Source organism: Alligator mississippiensis, chromosome 3 (assembly GCF_030867095.1).
Source record: "Alligator mississippiensis isolate rAllMis1 chromosome 3, rAllMis1, whole genome shotgun sequence".
NCBI lineage: Eukaryota > Metazoa > Chordata > Crocodylia > Alligatoridae > Alligator > Alligator mississippiensis.
Genome location: NC_081826.1, coordinates 219,353,607 through 219,376,399, shown reverse-complemented (window position 1 = coordinate 219,376,399; position 22,793 = coordinate 219,353,607). Strand labels below are relative to the sequence as shown.

General features: G+C 42.6%; 2 protein-coding genes across 4 annotated transcripts in view; one reads left to right on the top strand and one right to left on the bottom strand.

Moving 5' to 3' along the window:
• The window catches only part of SNX24 (sorting nexin 24), a 147,627-nt gene extending 137,407 nt beyond the window's left edge, over positions 1–10,220 (top strand). The window contains exons 4-8 of one of the 3 annotated variants that reach the window (XR_002087205.2): positions 193–287; positions 2,668–2,700; positions 4,957–5,021; positions 8,234–8,396; positions 9,021–9,100. Coding sequence is in view for 1 of the 3 variants with exons in the window: in XM_006264453.4 (XP_006264515.1) it covers positions 193–287; positions 2,668–2,700; positions 4,957–5,021; positions 9,021–9,091 (264 nt within the window). In the remaining 2 variants the exon portion in view is untranslated. Of the gene's footprint in view, positions 1–192; positions 288–2,667; positions 2,701–4,956; positions 8,397–9,020 lie in introns of all 3 variants that reach the window. The other 2 variants (XR_009461040.1, XM_006264453.4) reach the window with 2 other exon arrangements.
• A 1,163-nt stretch (positions 10,221–11,383) lies between these two features.
• On the bottom strand, positions 11,384–22,161 carry PPIC (peptidylprolyl isomerase C). The gene is made up of 5 exons (XM_059724910.1): positions 21,856–22,161; positions 17,574–17,687; positions 16,924–17,017; positions 16,219–16,403; positions 11,384–12,500 (listed from the first exon to the last, which is right to left on the bottom strand). Exons 1-5 carry the CDS (start codon positions 21,946–21,948, stop codon positions 12,372–12,374), a joined length of 615 nt encoding a protein of 204 aa, XP_059580893.1. The 5' UTR covers positions 21,949–22,161; the 3' UTR covers positions 11,384–12,371.
• Positions 22,162–22,793: the final 632 nt, after the last annotated feature.

Sequence of the window (22,793 nt, the reverse complement as noted above, 5' to 3'; positions counted from 1 at the left end):
TTGCTGCAGCAAAATTCTGAAACTGGTGAAGAATTGTGTTTTGTGTAGATATTGTAATTACCAAGTGATAAGTAAAATAAAAAGAAAGAGAGAAATTTGAATAACTTTAGCAGATGGGAGATGCTTTTGGCAGTTTGGACAATCAAATAATTTGTGAGTGACCTTGATTATGCTGTATATTTTCTGTTGCAGACCATAATTTCAGAAAATGAAGAGCTTCCCAAAATATTACTCGACTTCCTCAATGTTCGTCACGTGCCTTCTCTGCCAAAGGCAGAAAGTTGTGGGTAAGAACTCAAGCTCTAATAAATAGAAAAACATCTAGGACTGTGAGTCTTTTTTTAATCTGTACTCATGTAACTACATTGACTTAAAATGAATTTGCTGTTAATCTATACCATTATAATTAAAAGGAGAATCAGGTTCTTGGTTTTGAGTGTATCTACATGGCTGAAAAAAGCTGATAAAACAAAATTCAGCCTGTACAAAGACAGAGAGGTGGCATTTTATTTCATATCCTTTGAAAGCAAAGGGAATAATAGGTGTAGATGAGATGAATAGAAAACATGGGAATTTTAAACGATCTTTTAAAATTCCTTTCACCAGGTGTTTCAAAGAAATTGACACAAGACATCCAGTGTATTGTGACCTCATCTGTGTGCGCTTGTTTTACATTTCTTAATTTGTGGAACAGCTGGAATATACTTTTGTTTACATGGGGGCCTACCATCTCTGCATGGCTTGCATTCCCCCAATCTCCTAATGAGGGAATGTCTTTAGTCATCTCTATGGTGGCAACTTCATCACTGGTCATGGTAAGGAAGACCTTCCCTGGCTTGATCTTGGGAGAAAGAGGCAGTGAATGAAAGGCAGGAGAATGCACGCTGGCAGCCTCCCTTAAGTAGAGCATACAGATTGTGTAACATTTTAAGATCTTAGGCCCCTGCCATACATTACATATATTACACAATTAACTGGTTAATTGTGCAATACATTGAGACTGGCCACACATACACAGTAATTATCGTGCCATAAAAATGTCCATCCAGCTATTATATTAAGTTTAATATAATAAAAGCCAACCAGCTACAATGTTAGTACTTGAAAATGTGTAACAATTTTTATAGCTGGTTTCTATCCAGCTTTAATTAGATTGTGTGGCAGGGACTTCTGGCTATGATTCTCTGCTATGCCTCAAGGATACCCAATACAGAAATCAAAACTCAAAAGAGAGGAGGGCTAAGGAGACTTTAAGCCATGGTTATGCTTAGTCTTCTCCAGCACCTGTCTAAGGGCAGAGCAATCCCTGAAGTAAGTTAGACGCATCTGTGGGCATGCCTGATTTCCAGCAGCATCGTCTGGCTGCCCACAGGAATTTGTACAGGCCTTAGCTTCTGAACGTTCCTCTCCTGCCTCTACAGCCCTTTCCGTGGTATGTCAGGGCTTAACTGGAGGGGGTTGAGGGTCTCAGAAGATGGACTTTTGTCTATATTCCACAGTTCCTACACCAGGACAGTCCCTCCTTGACTGAATCCAGGGCTCTTGGAGGCCCTTTACATCTTCACGGCCCCTTTTATCTCGTATAAAGGGGTTAGCATGGGGCTGAATGTTTCACTTTTAAAACCCAGCTCTTATCAAGAAAGTGTCCAACACTACTATGCTGTTACTAGTGAGTTCAGAGCAGGGGTGAGCAAGATGCGGCCTGTGGGCCAGATGCGGCCCTCCAGGCCATTCTATCCGGCCCACGGGGCCCCTAAAATATTTAGAAAATTAATATTTATCTGCCCCCTGGCTGCCGGTCATGTGGCCCTCGATGGTTTGACAAAACTCAGTAAGTGGCCCTCCATCTGAAATAACTGCCCACCCCTGGTTCAGAACCTATGAGTTGCCCAGACCTATGGTGGAACCAGAGATTTTGGACAGGGCGTGTGGGTCATGTCTTTGCTTACATCCAGAAAGGAGTACATTCTTCCCCCATTCCATAGTAGAAAAATGGAAAGGAAATTCTACACAAGGAGATGCAAAGCAATTTTCTATTCCCCAACAAGGGTGTTTCCATAAAAACTCATGATCTGAACCCTGACCTCTTTTACAAAATCTTATCACGGTAATTCCAAAATATAGGGGGAGTTTTGAATTGCAAATCTTTGCTCATATTCCATGTATTCAATATTTTTTTAACACACTTATATTGTGGTTTTGAACTTACTTATATCACATAAAATATGCTCCACTTAGAGTAAGGGTAGAGATATCAGTCATGTTACTGTCAATAGGTATATGAATGCTCTAATCTTATGGTCCAAAAAAACCCAAATGTAAATATGTCACCTTTAATGATTTAGGGACAAGCTACTTGACTTTACTCTCTCGTAGGTAATGATGTCAACCAATATCCCTCCGGGGAATTGTACCCCATCACTTCCAAATATTTATGCATGCGAATCTATTACAGTGAAGTGGATGTTGTCACTTACAGGCTATGGTCACTGTAAAATCCTGGCTTCTTCCATAATCATTGCCTTGCGTTTCACAGCCACTGACCAGAAAAAAGGGTCTCCCTTTCACAGCTGTTATTAACAGATTTCTCATTTATGGGATTGTTTTAATTGTGTTTTAACCAAACCTAGGTCAACCTAACCCAGTTTGTGTGCCTCTTTATTGCAGGTCTTTTGATGAAACAGAATCTGAGGAATCAAGGTGAGCAATTCATAACTAAATGTAGCATTTCTAAACATGGTGTGAATAAAATAAAATTTAGAATCTTCCTAGGGCAACTGACTTAACAGACCATTAAAGAATAGGACAAAGGCACAATAATAAATAAATATACACATGGAGCTTTTCTATATTTCTCCCATGCAGATATCAAAATAGGAGTAGTTTGAGGTTGAATCTAGTGACATTTTTACCTATTGTGGCTGTACTGGATCTGTTGCAGTATGAGTTGTGCACATCTCACACACCCTGGAATTCACACATGGAGTTGTGCGTATCTTACACACCCATAAACACCACCACCCTAAAGACATCTGTCTTTTTACCCAGAGCTGACCGTTATTTGTAGAAAGAGGATATAAGCTAGAGCAAGGGTGGGCAAAATGATGGATTCAGCCTGCAGCCAGACTCCATTTCCCAGCAGCCCCTGCCCACATGGTTGGGACTGGTCTCCACAGAGACCCCAGCCACTGCGCTGTGATAGTGCAAGGCTGGAGTGCCATGAAGACCGGCCCCAGCCAAATTGGCAGAGCGCATAGCAGGGCAGGGCAGGGCTCTGCTCCAGAGCGGTGAGGGCAGCTTGGTCTGGGGCCAGGGCAGAGCCACAATCTGCAGCCTGCACGCTCTGGGCCAGGGGTATGCAGATAACGGATCACAGCTCTTCCCTGGCTCAGAACCAGTCCATCACCACTGCAAGGAGCTGGGTCAGAGCCGTGATCTGCTGCTTGTATGCCCCTGTCCGGAGGATGCAGGCGGCAAATCACGGCTCTGCCCTGGCCCCAGACCAAGCTGCCCCTGCCACAAGATCCCAGCGGCTCCAGAGGAACCCCCTGCCATGTGCCCTGCCAGCGTGGCTGCGGCTGGGGTCTCCATGGAGACTGGCCCCAGCCATGCAGGCAGGGGCTGCTGGGAAATGGAGTCTGCTGCTGGCCAGATCTAGCCCACAGGCCAGACTTTGCCTGTCCCTGAGCTAGAGAGACCGGAACATTGGTTTTTACATGCATTTGATGGAATTTTGCATATGGTCAGTTTCACTGTTTCCCATGTACCATCAGGCCGGTATTTCCTTTTTCAGTCTTTCACACAGCAGTGAGGGAAAGAGAAGCATTTAAAAAACTAAAGCCAAGAAAACAGAGGGGAACTGGCTCCATCCCCACTCCATCCCCGCCATCATGGTGGCACTCTGCCACCTCCGAGGAGCAGGGCCAGTGGAGGGGGGAGCGAGGCCAGTGGTGCTGGAGGCGGCAGCAGCATGGGGTGCTGGTGGAGGGATGGAGGGGAAGGTTGGGCAGGCTTCCCCCCCATTGCTGAGAGACAGTGGCAGTGCGGTGTGGTGGGTGGCGGTGCTCATTCACCCCCCAACTCCCTTCCCGGGTCATTCTTGATGGGCAATTTGCTAGTAACCATATAATGATTTAATTTAGAATTTAATTTAGGGTGAGCTTTGCAAAGGTTCTGGGCAGTTCTGTGGCCCATATAGCAGTCCTGAGATGAGCTCTCAGAGAAGTCTAAATCAGGGCAGACCAGCATCTCTGTAGCCAGGGCCAGCACCAGCAGGGATTGCACACCATGCACAAATGCGAGTGCACGCTCACTTAACCTGCTGCACCATAAGCACTCATCCACCTCATTGTACCACACACGTGAGTGGGCATCCCACTGTCCCCATGCAACTTAGCGCCCTGCCTCACCACTGCAGGTTCCCCTGTGCCACCCTGCCACACAAATGCTCTAGGCTGCTGGTTTAGCAAGCATTGCAGATTGTGCCATCCCCCACACCCCGCTGGAGCTGGGTCAAGCAGCAGAAGCTGGGGGAAGGGAGGGGGAGTCAAAAGACCCTGTTTGTTGCTGCAGCTGGAGCAAGAGGCAGCAGCAGCCTGATGGGAACCTGGAGCTGCAGGTTAACCCTTTGCAGGCTACCAGTTGGACAGCCCTTGTTTAAATTATGCTGGGGACCAGAGAGCAGCCCAGGATCAAGAAGGCTCAGAGAGGGCTTAATGCCACTCCTCTTCAGATATCTTTACTTTGATTTCAAGTTGATGGTGTCACTTTAAGAGAGAAAGCAGTAGCGAGCTTTGCTTCCAGAAAATGAAGCTTGTTCCTTGCCACAGAGTTTGTATCTATAAACAAACCAGTGTTATTTGAGCAGCTTGATCACCTCACTTTATCAAAGCTAGTTTGTAGTATATTCTGTTTACTGTCCCTTGATACTGACATTCCTGTTCTTGACCTTTCCAGCAAACTGTCCCACCAGCCTGTGCTGCTGTTCCTAAGGGATCCATATGTCTTGCCTAAAGCCAATGGTAATCAAACCTGTCATCTGTTAACAGCTCTTTACTGATCTGACCCTATACCACAGAAACCGCATTATTATTAATACAGGACTTGCTGAGCGACACTGGTCCAAATTCTAATAACCTGCCAATAAAGCACTAGTTCTCGTATAAAAGACCTTTAAAATCCTAATTGGAGCAGATGATTTATATGAAGATGCAATTTTTTCTCAATTGTTCTGCTAACCAAATCTACTGTGAACTCAATTAACAAAACCAAAAAAGACTTACTCTGCTGCTTCTCTTTCTTTTGACAGTGTCTCTTGTTTTGCCTTCAGGGTTTGACCTTGAAGGTCCAGTTCTTTATAAGTGTTTTTTTCTAAATGCTTGTCAATCTGCTATTAGCACTTTTTGTATTGCTACTTGGATTATTACTTCGTTATCACCCCCAGAAATGTTTCTTTTATATGAAAGAATGTATGTTTTAAGGGTAATTGATGTGTTTACGTGAGCCCTGATCTCGTAATAGGTGCCGCATAAGAACTTTTGGAAAACATAGTTAGAATCTATCTTGCTTATTTCTCCCTCCCTCTTTTATTAATGCAAGGTTTTATGCTGTTTTCATTCTTAAAATGATGGGAAGATAACACATTGTATAGTGTTGCTGCATTGCTAGTTCTTTGCATTGCTAGGACTGTTACTCTTACCACATTTTGTAAAAGGAAATTTGTGCGCCATTCATACATATCCATTGCTATATAAGAACATTCCACTAAAGCTGTAAATTAAGATTTTTAAATTTAAAAAGTGGGGATTTGGGTTTGGACAAATTACCATTATAATTTTTTTAATAAGCCTAATAGAGGCCACTCACAAAAATTAAGTAGATAACGTAGGAAATAATTTGACGTTGCCATGGCTTGACAAGTCCCATGTGTTCAAAATAAAAGCTAGACTGCATGAGGTTCTTTTTAAATAGTAAATTTGAGAGATTTCTTCGTTTGCCTTTTGGTCTTTGAGTCTTTGGGTATAGTTACTTTGCATATTCAAGCTTTTCTTCACAACCATGAACGCCAGAATTTCTTTTAAAGATGCAAGATGAAATTCTTATGTGGTTATATGAATCAAGGAGCTGAGACCTTAAAACACAACAAAAAAACAACTTACCATGGTATTGTGACATTATAAAATTATGAGTTGGCAACATGGAGTATATCTCTGTAGGTTAAGCTTGAATACCTTTGGAGTAGAGTGTAAATTTATAGCAGCTTTCATTCTTTGAGCTTATCGAATAAAATATGCAACTAATAAACATCAAAGGTGAAATCCTTCCCAGTAAAACTTCAAAAAACTTCAAAACTTAGTAAAACTTCAAAAAAATGCCCTTTTATTTTATTTTCGAAGAGAAGGAGCCAAACAAAACAATATCTGGTTTCACAAATTAAATTGCAATAGTTCCACATATTCCACATGCTATTGTGTCAGTGACTCTGACTTTGGGCCCAGAACTATCGAAAGTGAACTCATATCTTCATCTTTCACTTTATATCCTCTAGGATTTTTTAAATTAATTCTGAGTAATTGGGTAAGTAAATTGAAAGTTAAGCAAGTTATTTCAGTGCTAAAGTTCCTTTTTGATGAAAAATTTTGAGGCATGTGGAATGGAAATATACAGATTTAAGACCTACATTTTCAACCCATTTTACAGGGTTTCAGCTGTATGACTCGTTACAGCAGATGTAATTCTCTGATGATAATTATATTTTTCTGTTCTAAACTGTGCTCTAAAAAAGGACAGACTTGCATTTATCAAAGCCATTGGGAATTCAATTTAATTTTGATTTTTTTTCTTTAAGTATTTTTAAGAGGGTTTTTTTGATCAAAAAGAAATGGCTTCTTGTAATGTGTGAGATGTAAACTAAATTGTGTTAATGGCACTCAAAACAACAGCATTATTTAGCCCTTCAATAAGGCTGTTTATATTTAAAAACTTATAGTAAGGTAGCTTCCAGCTTTCTTTGCCATTTACCTGGTGCTTCAGTTTTTCAAAAAAGGCATGCTTATACAGACAGAATAAAATGGCACAGTTAACACTGTTGCTCTTGGCTTTTGCTATAAACAGCTTGGAGATCTAGGATAATGTAATTTGAAGAGAACTTCCCTCATCTTTGCACTGTTCCATTAATTTTCTGTAATCTATCAACAATCTCCACCATGTAAAAACATTGTAAGCATCTTTCTCTTACACTGTATCTTCTAGTAGTATATTGACTCTCAACCAGGGTGCCACAGAACCCAGGGTGCTGCCAGATTCTTTGAAAGGTGCCACAGAGTGAGGAAATAAGTGAGGTGTGGGGAGATAAGCACAGGCTAAGGTAGATTTGTCCTTGCTGGACAATTCCTCTCCCCCCAACTGCCCAGGCTCTCTGCAAGGAGGTAAGCTGGAATATTTAAAATAGGTTTGGTCATGGGTGCCACTCAGAAGTTATGAAGGCGTAACTCTAAACAGTACTGAGATCTGTTAGTTGCTTCCTTGTAGATGTTTCTTGATCATCTAGAAGAGGAAGGAGACCTTCCTCAGTTCATCTATTTTTGCTTCTATTTCTCTCATTCTTAAAAAGGGTAAATAACCTATTGTGGGCAAACGTGCCTTCTGTCATTCAAAATCTTCAAGCAGTTTGCGTTTAAAAAATCTTGCAAAATTGTTGGTTCAAAGCCTGTAAAGTCATTCTCCCATGTTTTCTGTCCAGTATACTTGATCAAAATTGGATGTCATCAGTTTTTATTATAAAATAGCTTTATAGCACATAATGTTTTAGTTCTGTATTAGATTCAAATCTATCTTGACACTGGATTTTCACATTATTCTGTTAAATTTTCAAAAGCACCTAAGGGATTTAGTCACAAATGTACTAGACTGTGAAGCTTTGTTGCTTAAAGCATCTAATACTATTTTTAACTTTGAGCCAATCTTTCCTTCTATATGGCAGCTTTCTTTTATTTAAACATGCAAAATACCTTTTATGTAACATTTTTAAGAGTCCCAAGGACAGTAATCTAAAATAGTTACCTAAAGCCCAGAATTGCCAATGATGAACAACAGAATCTTAATGGAAATGGTCCAATGATGAATGACTCTTAAGTTATACAGGTGGATGTTTTCAAAAGTACCTGTGGGATTTTGTTTCAGTGCATGTATACATTAGAGCTACACTGACACATTAAAACGTTTTATCCAACAGGTACTGAACTTAATGCACCGTAATTACAGCGCATGAATGAACGTGTAGACATGCCCTCTGTTAGATGAGTAGGAGTTGATGTATGATGTGTTTGAAAAGGATTTTTCCTTTACTAGAATATAGCTTTCCTGCTTCTTTGGAAGGTCTATTGCTTTTTCATCAGGTAATTTGTTTCCATTTTATCTACTACTGGTGTATTTAACGTGAAAAGTAGTGTCCATTTCCTTTGTATCTTTGCTAAAAATATAGCATCCTCCTCCCCCCTTTGAATACAATAGAAATATGACATTTTTATGTTCCACAGACAGCCTACAATTTTACTGTTCCAGAGAAGTTCCTATGATTGTACAGGCATCTTTGAATCTGCTCGGACTAAACATAGCTGTAAACCACAATGGAAAAACTGCTGTGAAGTATTCCCAGTAGCAATCTTGGAATTCCTTCAAGTATATTGAGATTTTGTTAGAAATTGAATTGCCAGTGTAATCCATCTTCCTTGTGAGAAAAGATTCAGATAAAGAGCTGGAGCCTAGCAGCATTAAGTATTAGAACATCCTTTTAAATCAATAAGCTACAAATCTGGCAGCACATTCATGCAATGCCCAGCGCTGTACTGAAGTGGCTTTAGTGCTGAAGCAGCATTACTAATAGCACATCCCCACCGTGGATAAACAGTAGAGTGATGCAGTATCCTAAACTATAGTGGGCCTTCCCTTGTTAAGTTCCACAACAGCATATATATTATATCGACATGTATAAGGAAACAGTTTTTTTTCTTCTTTTTCAGATGACTTTCCAAACGTAGTTATTGAGGGAGTTCTTCATGGGATATTCTATCCTCATTTACTGCCCAGGTAGAAGTAGTTCATGGCTCAAAGAAGCTAAAGCAAGTCTCCAAGTCACGTTCAAGGGAATGAGCGAAACAAAATTCTATGGCATGACAGCTGTTCTTGGAAGCAAAACCACAACCTCACCTTAATTTCAAGCTTTATGTCTTTTAAAAATGAAATCGGTGTCACTACAGTTGCTGCTTTAAAACAACAGAAATGAAAACATAGATTTTCTAATTATTTAAACTAATGTATGGACATACTCTATTTAATACTTAAAAAGGCTGAAAGTCATACACTGAATTACACTAATCTTTGAAAGGAATTAAAAACTTTATAATTATTTTTTAACTTTTATTATAAATTACACTACTCCTTTCTGAATCAGAAATTTCCCCAACGTGTTACCCATTGCTGGCAGTGGATGGATTGAAAGTGCTGGTACTGACAAACACGTGAGAGATGGCAAAAAATAATGTTTAAAATTCAATTGTTTAAACTGGAAAACAGAAGTAATATAAAGTATTGTATAAATATCACTCAACTTGTTTCATAAGTTGAATCTTATGTGCTTGGGACTTTCCATTGGGAAACAAGTTTACATCTTCTGAAAGCATAGCTTTGTTTCAGGACATTGGTTGTACACATTTCAATCTAAAGGCACAGACAAATTATTATGCAGTGAACAAGAGTGGAGACTTTGCAATATCAGCTCTTAAGGTTCTTGCCCACAGTAAGTGAAAGTTAACCCATGGTAGCTTATTCTTTCATTGAGCAGTGTGGTACTGTGCCTTAGTTTTCATTTACCACAGGGTAAATCTGTATGCATGGTAATTCATTTGTGTGCCCATGTCCTAAGGCGTTCTATCCATCAGGAAGTTTTGCATGGCATTTACAAAGGCCATTCAATTAGTTATTATTTTTAATGTGTTTTTAATCTCTAAGCCAAACTTGCACAGTGGTTAATATCCTTATGTTTTGTGAACCAGAGTTTCTACCACTTTGTGGTTAGATCAAGCAAAAATGACTGATAAAGCAGTAAAATTATAAGGATCAGTATTCATATACATGAATAATTAGGCTGGATGAACTTCAAACTTTGTACCTGCATTACTGGATATTATGCCATGAAATAAACTACTAGAACAGGAACAGAAGTCTGAAAGTATCATTTGTAATTTTTTTTAACCTAACAAAGTGTATTTCAAAGCTTTTTACTTCAGAGTTCTCTGTTCTCTTCTGACATGAAACATGAGAAAATATTTGATCTGTAGAATGAAATCAGCAGTTCACTGTTGCCACATTACTTTTATGCCACTGTATGTCTCAAAACCACATTTTCAATGCTACTGGATTGCTGAGAATTCATTGAGCTAACTGGAGTAAGGACTATTCAGTGTGAGCATCAGGAACAGGAGTTGGCTGTGCCACAGCTATCTGATCCTGAGGGAACAATGGTGCCTCCAGCTAAATAAATGCTCAGTTTCCTTTAAAATTGTTTTCATGACTTAGTGCAAGATTCAGGGCTTTTCATACAAATATGCTCAGGATTAGAGCTTCACTCAGGAAGTGGGAGATCTAGATTTGACTCTTTTCTCAGTGTTGGTAGGTTCAAACCCACATTTTCCAGGCTAGAGCCCTAACCCTCATGTTACCAGCTATCCTAAATGAGCAGGGCACCCTCCTCTTTTCCTACTGACACTGAGGGCAGGTAACAGAATTCAGGATTCATGGCCAAGAGAATGAGAGATGCTGTAGCTTTGTGGTTGGGACGCTCATGTAGGAAGGGGGGAAATCTTGGGTTGAAATAGTCATTATGTAACATACTTAGGAGTCCTACTAGAGGAGCTGAGAAAGGAATTAAAGCTGGATCCCCCTGGGTATGTGCTTAACCATAAAAGTATTATATAAAAGAGATAAATACCTCCATCCTTCTCCTCTGAGTATATTTTAAAACACAAGGGTAAGCACTGTTGAGTTCTTTGAAAGAAGTGTTTCACTCCCCCCTCCCTTCAGGTTTCAGCATCTTCAGCACTTACCTCATGGCTAGCTCTTGGTGGCTGCAGGCTTTGTGGGTGACTAGCCAGTTCCCTGCTTGGCAGCTATTTTGGATCCTATCAAGAAGCACCTAAGTTCTCTCAGTTCACTGTTAAGGAACCTCAGTGTTTTACTCATGGTTTTATGGAGTCAGCTCTGGGGACCAGGCGCTCACAAGTTAGGCATCACAAGATTTTCAGGTACTTTTAAGCCCTTTTTTGAAGCTAGATCATGGCTCCTCGAGCTTCAATTTTATAAATGAAAGTTCAGAAGCAAAAACAACTCTCGTATTGCAAATGTTTATTATTGCCTATATATATATCTGTAGCTCAGCCTAAATTCAGTACAGTTATCTTCGGATGAGCTATTGTACATACTTTGTTTTAAAAAATGTATTAACATTTATTCTGCCAGCAAATGAGGAGTTGGAAAGGGTAAAAAAAAAAAAAAAATCCAACGCTGAATTGCAGTATCTTAAATCTTTGTACTTTGAAGGCTTTGGTGAGCTGTCTTTTGCATGACATGCTAACTGTGTATAAAATATCCTGTGCTAAAGAGAGGTTCTTTCTAAAGCACATTTTTAATACAAATTAAGTTGCTTTGCTTGGATTTGTGTCTTGTACCTGGTAGAACTTTTATTTAAAAGAAGAAACAATACCATTCTGCACTTTCATGGGATTTGGATTTGAACTGGTCAGTTGTTTCCATTTGTAGTATTACATCCCTAACTCCAAGAAAGCAGCAATAATTTATCTTTTGTGGAACTCACTAACATTTGTAAAAACAGTTATTTTCTAGAAAAAGGCTGTCGTGAAAATTACTGAAATCAAAATTTTTTGAAACATTTTCATATTTTGCCATAATTTTTTACAAGAATCAGCTTTGAAAAAATGTTTTAAAATCTGATTTTTCAGTAAATAAAGGATTTCCAGCAACAAATACTGAAATATTTCACAAGAAATAGAAAATTAGACCATCTCAAAACCTGCAAAACAGTGAAAAATTTCAAACCTGTTTCTAAATAATGTCCTGGTTTTCTAGCAGCTCTAGTATTTAATGGGATGTCCTTTGTTTTAGGGGGAAAATAAGTGCGGTTTCCCCAATTTTGGCAGAATAAAACAGAAGCATATCCTGTAACTGATGATTCCCACTCTATTTGCCAACACCTCAGCATATTTATGTGAAAACTCACTGGATAACCAATAGCTGCATCCCTATTTTAGGCCCAAGAGAAAAGCTATACATTTCCTCTTCCATTGTAGGTGCTCATTTCACCAGTCATCTACTTCAACCACAAATGGTTCTTTCACAGCTATTTTGCCGCTGTTTACTATCACACAGTCTTCAAGAGGGCGATCATGTTCATCTGTCTGCAGAAGTTCTATAGAGTGTACGACAGACTATTTAAAAAAAAAAAAAGGAAAGGGATTGAATTTAATAGAAACAAATACTCTAATATCAAGCACTAGGCAAAAAACTACATGCTCTTTGCATAAAATTCATTTTCAACAATTCTGAATGGGAATTTTTCCCAGGTCCCTTTTTTCCCCCAGAAGTTTTCTTTTTCCGCTAGAAGCAATTTGGGACCTAAACAAGAACCTATCAAATGAGAAGTACCACCTGAAATGTTGTATGTGTTTATAGAAAAGGATGGAACATTTTGAACAGAACATCTGGAGTTAGAAAGAAGAAACTGAAACTATCCTTGCAGCTGATCAATTTAACAAGTATGCAGTTCTATCAACTCTAGAGATCATGAAGGTAATATAGTATTTTTTTTCTAACCACAGTCCAGTGCTTATAGAATCTGACTCCTCCCCATACTGTACATAAATTGTGTTACCAATGCCAATATGTTACTGATACCTCCAATCAGATGCCTGCCTTATGAATACTAAACTGGCACTAGCAAATAGAGTGTTATTTTGAAGGCTAGAATTTAGACTGAGTGATCAATTTTCTGATCTAAGGCTATTGGATTAGATCAGATCAGAGGCTGGCAACCTTATGGCCTGCAGAGCCTTTGGATCTGGCCCGTGGAGCCATACTTTTGGTAGCATTCAGTGAGAAGGGGGCTCTCCCTGCACCATATTGCAGTCAGCCACCTGGGGCTCCAATAAAGCGGGGGATGCTGCCCATACCGCCATCAAGTGGCACAGGCTCCAAAGGAGAAGGGTTTTGCCACACCACACAGAATCAGTGGCAGCCCCCTTGTCCTAATGCCCACCAGGCTCTGACCTGATCTGGGTCATTCCATCCCCTCACCCTCACCGATTAGATTAACTGTGTGCCACTTAATTACTTCTGAGCTAAAGTTTACTATAACTCTAAAACTGTTTCAACTGCTCTTACAGCTCATGAGAACTAGAATTCATTTGAACAAGATTTATTCAAATGAAGCTTTCATGAGCTACACAGGATGCATTCTACAGAACAGGTTCTATCCATTTCAAAACAGCTGAAGTGGCATGCAAAATAAGATGCAAGTGCAAGCCACCAGAAATTTAGTAAGTGAAGTCAAGTGATGTATGATTTATCACTTTGTTTGCCAACTACAAACACAGATAAAAATAGCTAAAAGAGACTTAAAGAGGTAATTTAATCCTACCTTCTCCTCAAAGCAGGATCACCTAAGCCAGTGGTTCTCAAACGTGGTGTCATTAAATGCTTTCAAGGATGATGCAAGCTGCTGTGAATACTAGCAGTTACGTGTGTAACACCTACATAGATTCTAAAGACAAACCTGAAGATTTCAAATAGGAATTTGTCAAAAAAATGTTGACCTCTCGTGACCTTTTCTAAGCTCTTTGCAACAGAAGAATTGCTCTATTATTTTTCTGTAGTCAAAAAAATGAGTAAAACCTAAGCTGGCATTTTCTGAGGAGTACAAGAGATCTAATATGTGGTAGTTTGAGTCTTAAAAAACGGTTGAGCACCACTGGTCTAAACCATTCCCGATAAATGCACTTACAAAATTCCATTGCCAACAATTCCATAAGCTCTCTAGTAGGCCTGTGCAAATAGGGAAGTATTCAATTTGGATTCGGCCAATTTGGAGGACAGTGATTCGATTTGGTGATTCGAATCACTGTCCCAATTCGATTCGGCCAAATCAGAATAGGAGAGTCAGCGCTGATTTGGCGATTCGGAGAGGCAGGCACAGCTAGGCAGCTGCAGGTTCTCCCATGGCTCCTCTGGCTGTGGCTCTCTTCCCAGGCAGGGGGAGCCACGGGAGAAGCCCCCATGGCTGCCCTGCCCAGCACCAGCCTCCTGCCACTTTAAAAAAAAACAACAAAAAAAACCCTCCACACTCACTGGCTGTAGCAAGGGCTGTGGAGGCTCTGGAGTCTCCTGGCAGAGTGCCCCGCCCCCGTCCCCCGCCTCAATTTCCTCCGCCCCCCCCACCCGACCCTGCCTCAGATGGCTGCCCTGCCCCACCCCACCCTCCCTGCAATTTAAAAGAAAGAAAAAAAAAAAAAGCCCCACATTCACCAGCTCAGGCAGTGGGGATCAGGGCCTTTGAGGGCTTGTGGCAGAGCGCCCCTTGCATAGCACAGGGCAGTGAGGATCATCCTCCCCACTTGGCACCCACGCACTCTCTGGGAGCTGGTGTGGCTTGAGAAGTCAGCCAGAGCCTGGCACTGCTCAGCCCCAGTGGCCCCAGCTCCTAGGCAACACATAGCACCCTGCCAACCCACGCTGAACCCACGCCATGGGGCAGCTGCTGTGTGGGTGCCAGGTGGGGGGGATGATCCCTGCTGCCCCCACTACCCCATGTTGAGTAGAGTGGCTTTGCCACGAGCACCCAGAAGCCCTGATCCCCAATGCCAAAGCCAGTGAGTGTGGGGCTTTATTTTTTTAATTGCTGGGATGTTGGGCTGGGTGGGACAGCCATTGCAGTGAGGCCAGGCGGGGAGGGGAGGGCAATCGGGAAGTGGGGGCTGCATGGGGGGGCTCTGCCAGGAGACCCCAGAGCCCCCACAGCCCCTGGTAAGTGCAGGGCTTTTTTTTTTTAAAGTGCCGGGAGGCTGGGGCCACACAGGAGATGGGGCTGGGCAGGGCAGCCATGGGGGCTTCTCCTGCAGCTCCTCCCACTTGGGGAGAGGCAGGCACAGCCAGAGGAGCCCCAGGAGAACCTGCAGCCACCCAGCTTTGCCTGCCTCTCCCTGGCTGATCTGAATCTTCTCCAAATTGAGTCGGAGGCTTTGGATTCGATTTGGACCTTTTAATGAGTCTCCTGATTCAGAGATTCGGCCGCTGAATCGGATCAAATCTCCTCCAAATTGAATCGGCTTCCAAAGTTTTGCACAGCCCTACTCTTTAGATAATTATTCCTGTGCTTAACTTCCCTCAAACAATCATCAAACTGTGTGGCAAAACACAGCTAACATTCTGGTGGGGCTGAGCCTAGGAGTCTTTTATTCTGTTATTCAAGGAAATCTTTTTTTCAATTGGGAATATGAAGCATTTATTAAAGTATTAATTCTTCATAAATTCTGTTTTTTCAAATTCATGTTCCCAATTGAATAAAAGATTCCTTGTTATAGCCAATGACCACTACTGCTGTCTTTTGTAAAACCATTTTACCCCCAACGATGTCCAAGTGTACAGACATCCATGTCCATTATCCCAGGTTAAATCCTAAAAAGGAAGTAACCATTTATCCCAGGATATTGCAAAGTAAGTCTGCAGAGTTATCCCAAGACTATATCACTGAATCAATGGCAAAAAAGTGGCTCTGCATTTAGCCACTCACTAAACCTTAATTAGAAGGGCAACATACTTATGAATCAATTTCAGGGTATTTTTGTTCCAGGATAAACACAGGCACAAACTTTCCAAGGATAAATCCAATGTCTGTTCCTAGCCAATGATTAGTGTTCTATATGGGGAAATCTTGAAGCCAAAAAGACTATTTAACTTTCATTTCTTCAACAAATATTTGCTGTTTCCTATAACATTTCCAGTGTAAATGCTTTACAGTTATTTTCCAGATGAAGAATGGTGGACACCAAATTCTGTTCTCCGTGACAGTGGTGTGAACTGGATTTAGAGAGTTTCAAACAAAAATGAATTCAGCCAGACTTATCTGTTTTCATGTACCAGTTTTAAACTTACCATTCCATCAATGACTTTGCCAAAAACTACGTGTTTTCCATCTAACCAGGAAGGTTTTGTCACTGTGATGAAGAACTGGGAACCATTAGTATCTGGGCCAGCATTAGCCATGCTGACCCACCCAATACCATAGTGCTTGAGTTTAAAGTTCTCATCTGGAAACTGCTCTCCATAAATACTTCTTCCTGTGACATAAAACAAAAGCCAGTTTAGAAGAATATACCAGCAACAGAACAATTCAGCCCATACATTTCCTTCTCAAATCCAATAACTGGCTAATATAAAATGTATACATAGTCCAGGAACCAGGGATTGGAAAACAAGTCTTTCCCATTCCCTCCAAGCCTAGTGCCCTAAACCACTAGGCTACAGGAAAAAGTCTCCTCTTGCCTGTTCTCCTCCCAGTCCCAAAATTCTTGTCCTGCTATAGCTGCACAAGAGCCTAACTTTTTAAAGAAGGAAGGGTGTAGGGTACCCTCAGCCAGACTGTCCTCCAGCCTGATGGTTATAACACTAATGTGAAATAAAATATTTGTATTTGAATCTTTTCACGCTGAGGAGGCCCTGAATTCCCAAAGTAAATGCTTCTGTGGCCTACACCCTACATCCATTTTAGCTGGGTTGAGAAGTGGAAATATTGTTTTGTTCATTCTTTCATTTCAAGCCTACTAGAAAGAGGAGAGCTGAACAATAATAAGCATGTACCTCCAGTTCCATCTCCAACTGTAAAATCTCCACCTTGAATCACAAAATCTTTGATCACGCGATGAAACTTACTTCCTTTGTACCCATATCCTTTCTAAGAAAAGGAACAAAGTTCCAAACAAGTACATTTAATTTTCTATACAGGACATCTATTGTGGCACATGGAAAAAGGCAAGCAATTTGAACATTAGAGTTTTACATAATATAAACAAAACTAAAGAACTTTAAAAGATTACTTTTGTACTAGATATATTGAGAATCACAGCCCTACTAGTATCATAGAAAGATGTAAAAAACCAACATGAAGCAAAAACAAATTAGTGCTTACTACAGCTATGCTGTGTAGCTCAAAAATAATGGATTAAAGAGGCAATTTATTTACAGGATGATGATAGCAATTTTGCTTCTGCTTTAACAAGAACAATCTACAAAATTCCTCATAGTTCAAGAGACCCTTATTTGCCCTCATGTGAATTGATCGCAGAGCTGGAAGGGGTCAGAAATATAGACAGAAGAGCTGGGCCCATTAGATGGTTCTCTCTTTCTCTCCGATTTATTCACAGAATGAAAAATGGGTGAAAACACCGAACTAAAACAGTTAACAACTGAGATGTCATTTAGCAAAATGAGAGAGGAAACAACAAACATACTTCACCAGTTGCCAAAGCAATGAAGTTCTCAACAGTCTTTGGGACAACTTTTCCAAACAATCCGATTACAATTCTGCCAACGTCTCTCTCTCCAATCTTCACATCAAAGAACACCTAGATAATCATATGAAGAAAACATAATCATACAAATACAACAGTGACCGAAAGACTCTGCTTTTCATAATATAAAGCAGGAAATTGCCTTTGGACAATATTGTGCAAAGAGTCCTTCTAAAAGATGTAATGTAGTTTTTAAGAAATACATCTTAAAGATGCCCCATATTGGACTACACAGAAAAATGTGCAAGGTATTGCAAGTATCAGTTCTGGATTTTCATTCCTTTAAAAATGCTCAGTCAGAAAGCTACCTTACAAGACCTATAGGCACATTTCTAAGAGCTTTTTCTGAGACATACGTACCAAAATGTCTATGGAGAGGTAATCATATTTTAGTAAAGATGTGCTCAGTTTTATCAGGCATGAATACCAAGTGAAAAGTTTTTAACAGCTAATTCTGTTTCAGGTTTATGGACGACAAAAACGGAATTACAATACAGGGATTCTCAAAAACCAGTTTGCCATCTATCTTAAGTATTGGAACTATGACATTCTACCATATTGTATTTAAGTGTTTACCCATGTAAGCTACTGGGGAAAAGCATCAGGCATTTAGTCCAAATGTATTTTATTTGGCAAATTAAAAGTGAGAAATATTTGCTCCTAGAAGCTAGCAAGTTTCCTTGCTAAAAATAAATTCATGCTGCCTACAGAAATAAGTGTCTTGACTTAAGAAATTAGACATCTCAATTTACAGAAACAACAGTGCAAAATGTTTCTGTAAAAGACTCTTGAAAAAGGCCAATGAGTTAAAGAGAATTTTAGTAATAGAACATCAAGTCTTATATTCTAAATTCCATTTGAACATGCAAAGATGTTGAAAAGGTTATTAAAAAAGGAACACATGTCAAAGTGAGACATGTTAAGGTTTAGAAAAATCTAAGTCATGGTTGTCAAAACATCTAAAGGAAACACTAGTGTGTCTTACTACAAAATGGTATTTAATGCTACCCGTGGCTTTCAACAAAATATTATATAACAGAAGTGAGCCTGGTAACAATCACAAATGACTGCAGTCTCCTTTTTATGTGAATGTATCTTTCATGCTGTCCTGCTAAATACTGTTTCCTAACCTTCCATTGGTCAGAAGTATTAAGTCTGAATATGAATTTTGACTGCCATTACACTCAAAGAAAAAAATAATACCCTTTGATCTATGTAGTCCATGTCCCTGCCACTTGTCATAAAAACCTACTTTTCATATGAACATATCCAGAAGTAATAAATACTAGTAAAAAGAGCAAATATTCAGAATTGCATTCATGAAATTCCCTGAGTGTTTACACGTTTGTTAAATCTAACCCTAAAATGAATTTGAGAAGGTCCAATTATCACCTTCCTTAATACTCATTTTTATTAGAAGTCCTGTTGTTCTTTATCAGAAAGTTTAAAATCAAGTACCAGTGTATTATGTAGTGAGGCATATTAGTATCAACAAGCATGAACATCCTAGGTATCCATGTGGGTTGGCATAGTCATCTGGCTATCACTCTGCTCGTTAAAATTCATCTTGTATATGTCATAAGGCACATTCTTTTCTGCTTACAAAGAGGATCTACAAAACCAATTCACGTAATGCCTCTTGCTTTTAAAGCAACACAGAGGAATATTAAATTGAGAAAATGATCCGTGTTAACTGATACCAGATTATCACCTCTTGATTTATGAATTTAAAGTGGCTCTGGCTAATCTCATTGTACCTGCTTTTCAAATTCTGGGAAGTGCCAGGTAGGAAGAGACGAAGCCAGCACAACACAACACAAGGGATATATGGCAAAGCAGTAAAGTGAGTCAACTTCCAATACTGATGGATTTTAAAGAGTGAAAGAGGAGAAGACAAGACATGCATGCAATTCTGAAGTACGGATGGTAAAACACTTGTCAGTTCATTGTAAACCCTAAGAAACCAAACCAAAATAGCACCTCAACAAAGACAGCACAAGTGAGAATATCATTATAAATCTTAAAGGCACAATATAAACAAAGGACAATTAAGATTAGCTGCTCAAGGTTACAATTACACGGATACAAGCTGAAGAAGAGCTGAATTGTGCTGATTCTTGCTGGAACTCACAGCCTACTTGTTACAAAGCACTGCCATAGTGGAAACATGAAGGCACGCTTCAAGAAGTGCAGCTGTCCCAGATAGCTAAGGGCACCTGGCTTTTTTTGCCCTCCTTTCTTACAGCTGGCTGAGTAAGTGGAACCACATGGCAAGTTACAGCTCGACTTGAGGAAGAGCGTCTTATGTTCAAAAGTTGGTTTTGCTCTCTTGCGACTATGCAGGTGGTCCCATAAAAGACATTGCCCTACAGAGTCCTTGCCACTCTCATCATTTCTGGACCGTCATGGCTACATCATCTCACTCTTACGCTGCCATTACAGTTGCTTCACACTGTCACAGAAAGATGATCACTCAGTGTAAAGATGCATTTAAAGATGCAACCAGCCCTTTTCTCTGCATTTATACATGCATTGACACACCCTGAGGCTGGCTATGTGCAACCATATGGCAAGTTACAGCTGGACCTGGGGAAGAATGTCTCGCATTGGAAAGCTGGTCCCACTCTATCCCAACTATGCAGTTGGTCCTATAAAAGACATCACCCTAAGAAGTCCTTGCCTCTCATGTCATTTCTGGACTGTCACGTAAGAACTGCTATTTACTGGCTCAGACCACAGGTCCATCTTGCCCCGTGTCCTGTGTTATGCAGGGACAGAAAGCGAATGCTGAAAGAATGAGTGAATTGGGTATGATCAGGGGGTTTTTTCCCCAGCAACCAGATCTTTCCCCCCACATCTGTAAATGCATCTGTACACCCTGTGGCCAGGTAGGTGGAACCATGTGGCAAGTTACAGCTGGACCTGGGGAAAACTGTCTTGCATTAGAAAGCTAGTCTCACTCTATCCCAGTTATGCAATTGGTCCCCTACAAAGTGGGAGGGGGGCAATCACTAGGCGTATTGATAAATTTATAGATGCAACCAGCCTTTTTTTTCCACATCTGTAAATGCACTGATACACCCTGTGGCTAGATAAATGGAAGTCACAGCTGGACATGGGGAAGAGTGTCTCGCGTTGGAAAGCTGGTATTGGTCTATCCCCGCTACATAATATGGTCCCATAAATGACATCACCCTAAGAAATCCTTGCATGTGGCATCATTCCTGGACCATCACAGCTACAATATCCCTCTTATGCTACCATTACAGTTGTTTAACACAGAGGCAAGGACTTTGTTGGGTGATGTCTTTCACAGGACCAGCTGCATAGCTGGGATAGAGCAAGACCAGCTTTCCAATGCCAGATGTTCTTCCCCAGGTTCAGCTGTGACTTCCTATGTAGTTCCACCTACCCAGCCACAGGGTGTTGATCGCTGGGGGCCGGCGGATCATGGGTGTATAGATGCTTTTAGAGATGCAACCAGGGTTTGAATTATGCTTCAACTCTTGTGGGGGGGGGGGGGTCTGCAAAAAAAACCAAAAAACTGATTCACTGATTAGCAAGTCCACTTAAGTGAAGGAGCAATCTGATCGGAGGCTCCCCCCAGGTTATGATTTTCAAATCTTACATGACGGGCTCGTCTCTTATGGGGGGGGGGGGCTTAAACCCCCAGCTGCCCTTTAATTTGCATCCTGGATGCAACCAGCCCTTTTATCTGCATCTATGCCTGCATCAATGCACCGAGGCTGAGTAAAAAGCACCGCGTGGCAAGTGACAGCCGCACCCGGCGGAGAGCGTCTCGCACTGGATCGCTGCTCTGGCTCTATCCCAGCCCCGTGGTCGGTCTCCTAAACGAGAAATCCTTGCGCATGGCATCCTCCCTGGACCGCCACGGCTACAGCATCCCTCTGTGTTGCTCCTTGAACAATGTCGCACCGGGTGCAGCCGTGCATTCAGAGGGGCAACCGGCCCTTTTTCCTGCAGCTGCCAAAGACGAGCTGCGGAAGGGCCGGGGCCGGTCCCGAGGAAGCTCCGGTCCCTCTCCCCCAGGCCGGCAGCTGCTCCAGCCCCAGCGGCCCCAAACTCAAGGCCCGGGCTGTGGGACCCTCCCGCCCAGGCCGCGGCCCCTTCCCCCGCGCCGCGTGGCAGCGGCCCCCCCCGCCCTCCCGCCCGCCCGCCCGCCCGCCCGAGGGACGGCGCCTCCCCGGCTGCGCTCCGTCACCTTGGCCGTGACGCCGGGCCCGCGCCGCCTCGCGCCCGCCGCCGCCACGAGCCCGAGCCCGAGCAGGGCGCAGAGCAGGGCGGGCGGCCGCATCCTGTCCCGCCGCCGCGCCGGGAAGCGCCCGCCCAGCTCCGCCCTGCTCCCGGCCCGGCCCGGCCCGGCCCGGCCCGCGGGGAAGGCGAAGGGGAAGGGGTGCGCGGGGTGCGGTGGCGGCTGCTCCGGGGCCTCCGCGCTGCCGCCTGCTGGCGGGCGCCGGGGGCTCAAGCGGGAGGCGAGCGCCTGCCCCGGGTCGGCGCCAGGCGGGGTGCGCGCGGGTTTCCCGCGGAGGTTGGCGGGTGCCACGCGGCAGGGCTGCGCCGGCCCGGCCCGGCCCGGCCCACGTCCCCACCCTACGTCCCCACCCCGGCGCAGGGGCGAGCGCTGCGGTGGGACCGTAGGAAAAGCGGCCCGTACGCAAGCCCAGCAGGGCCCGGACCAGCCCCAACGAGAGAGTCTTGGCCAAGGCTTGGGCCTCAAAAACCTCCGAGGATGGCTTCTCTCACGAGGAGGGACGTAAAACACTGGAACAGGCAAGGGGCAGTGGCGCTTCCTGAGTCATGGGGGGGCAAGTGCCAGTCAGTGGCGGCGGTCCCCGTGGCCAATCTCGCCAAGCGACCAGAAGTGTGCTTCTCCTGGTGCCCCCACGCCCCACCAGCGCTACCAGGGTGGCACCGGCGCTCCTGCCTGCCCCCCCTGCCCGTCGCCTAAGCAGGGAGCACTGGCTGTCAGGGGGGCACCGGCGCGCTCGGGGTGCACGTGCAGCCCCCACACGTCGTGACCCAGAGACGTGGCGGAAAAAGCTTCGTCCTTGGAGGTTTTCAAAACCTGGCTAGACAAAGCGTTGGCTGGGATGATCTAGCTGGGGCTGGTCCAGCTTTGAGCAGGGGGTTGGAGTAGAG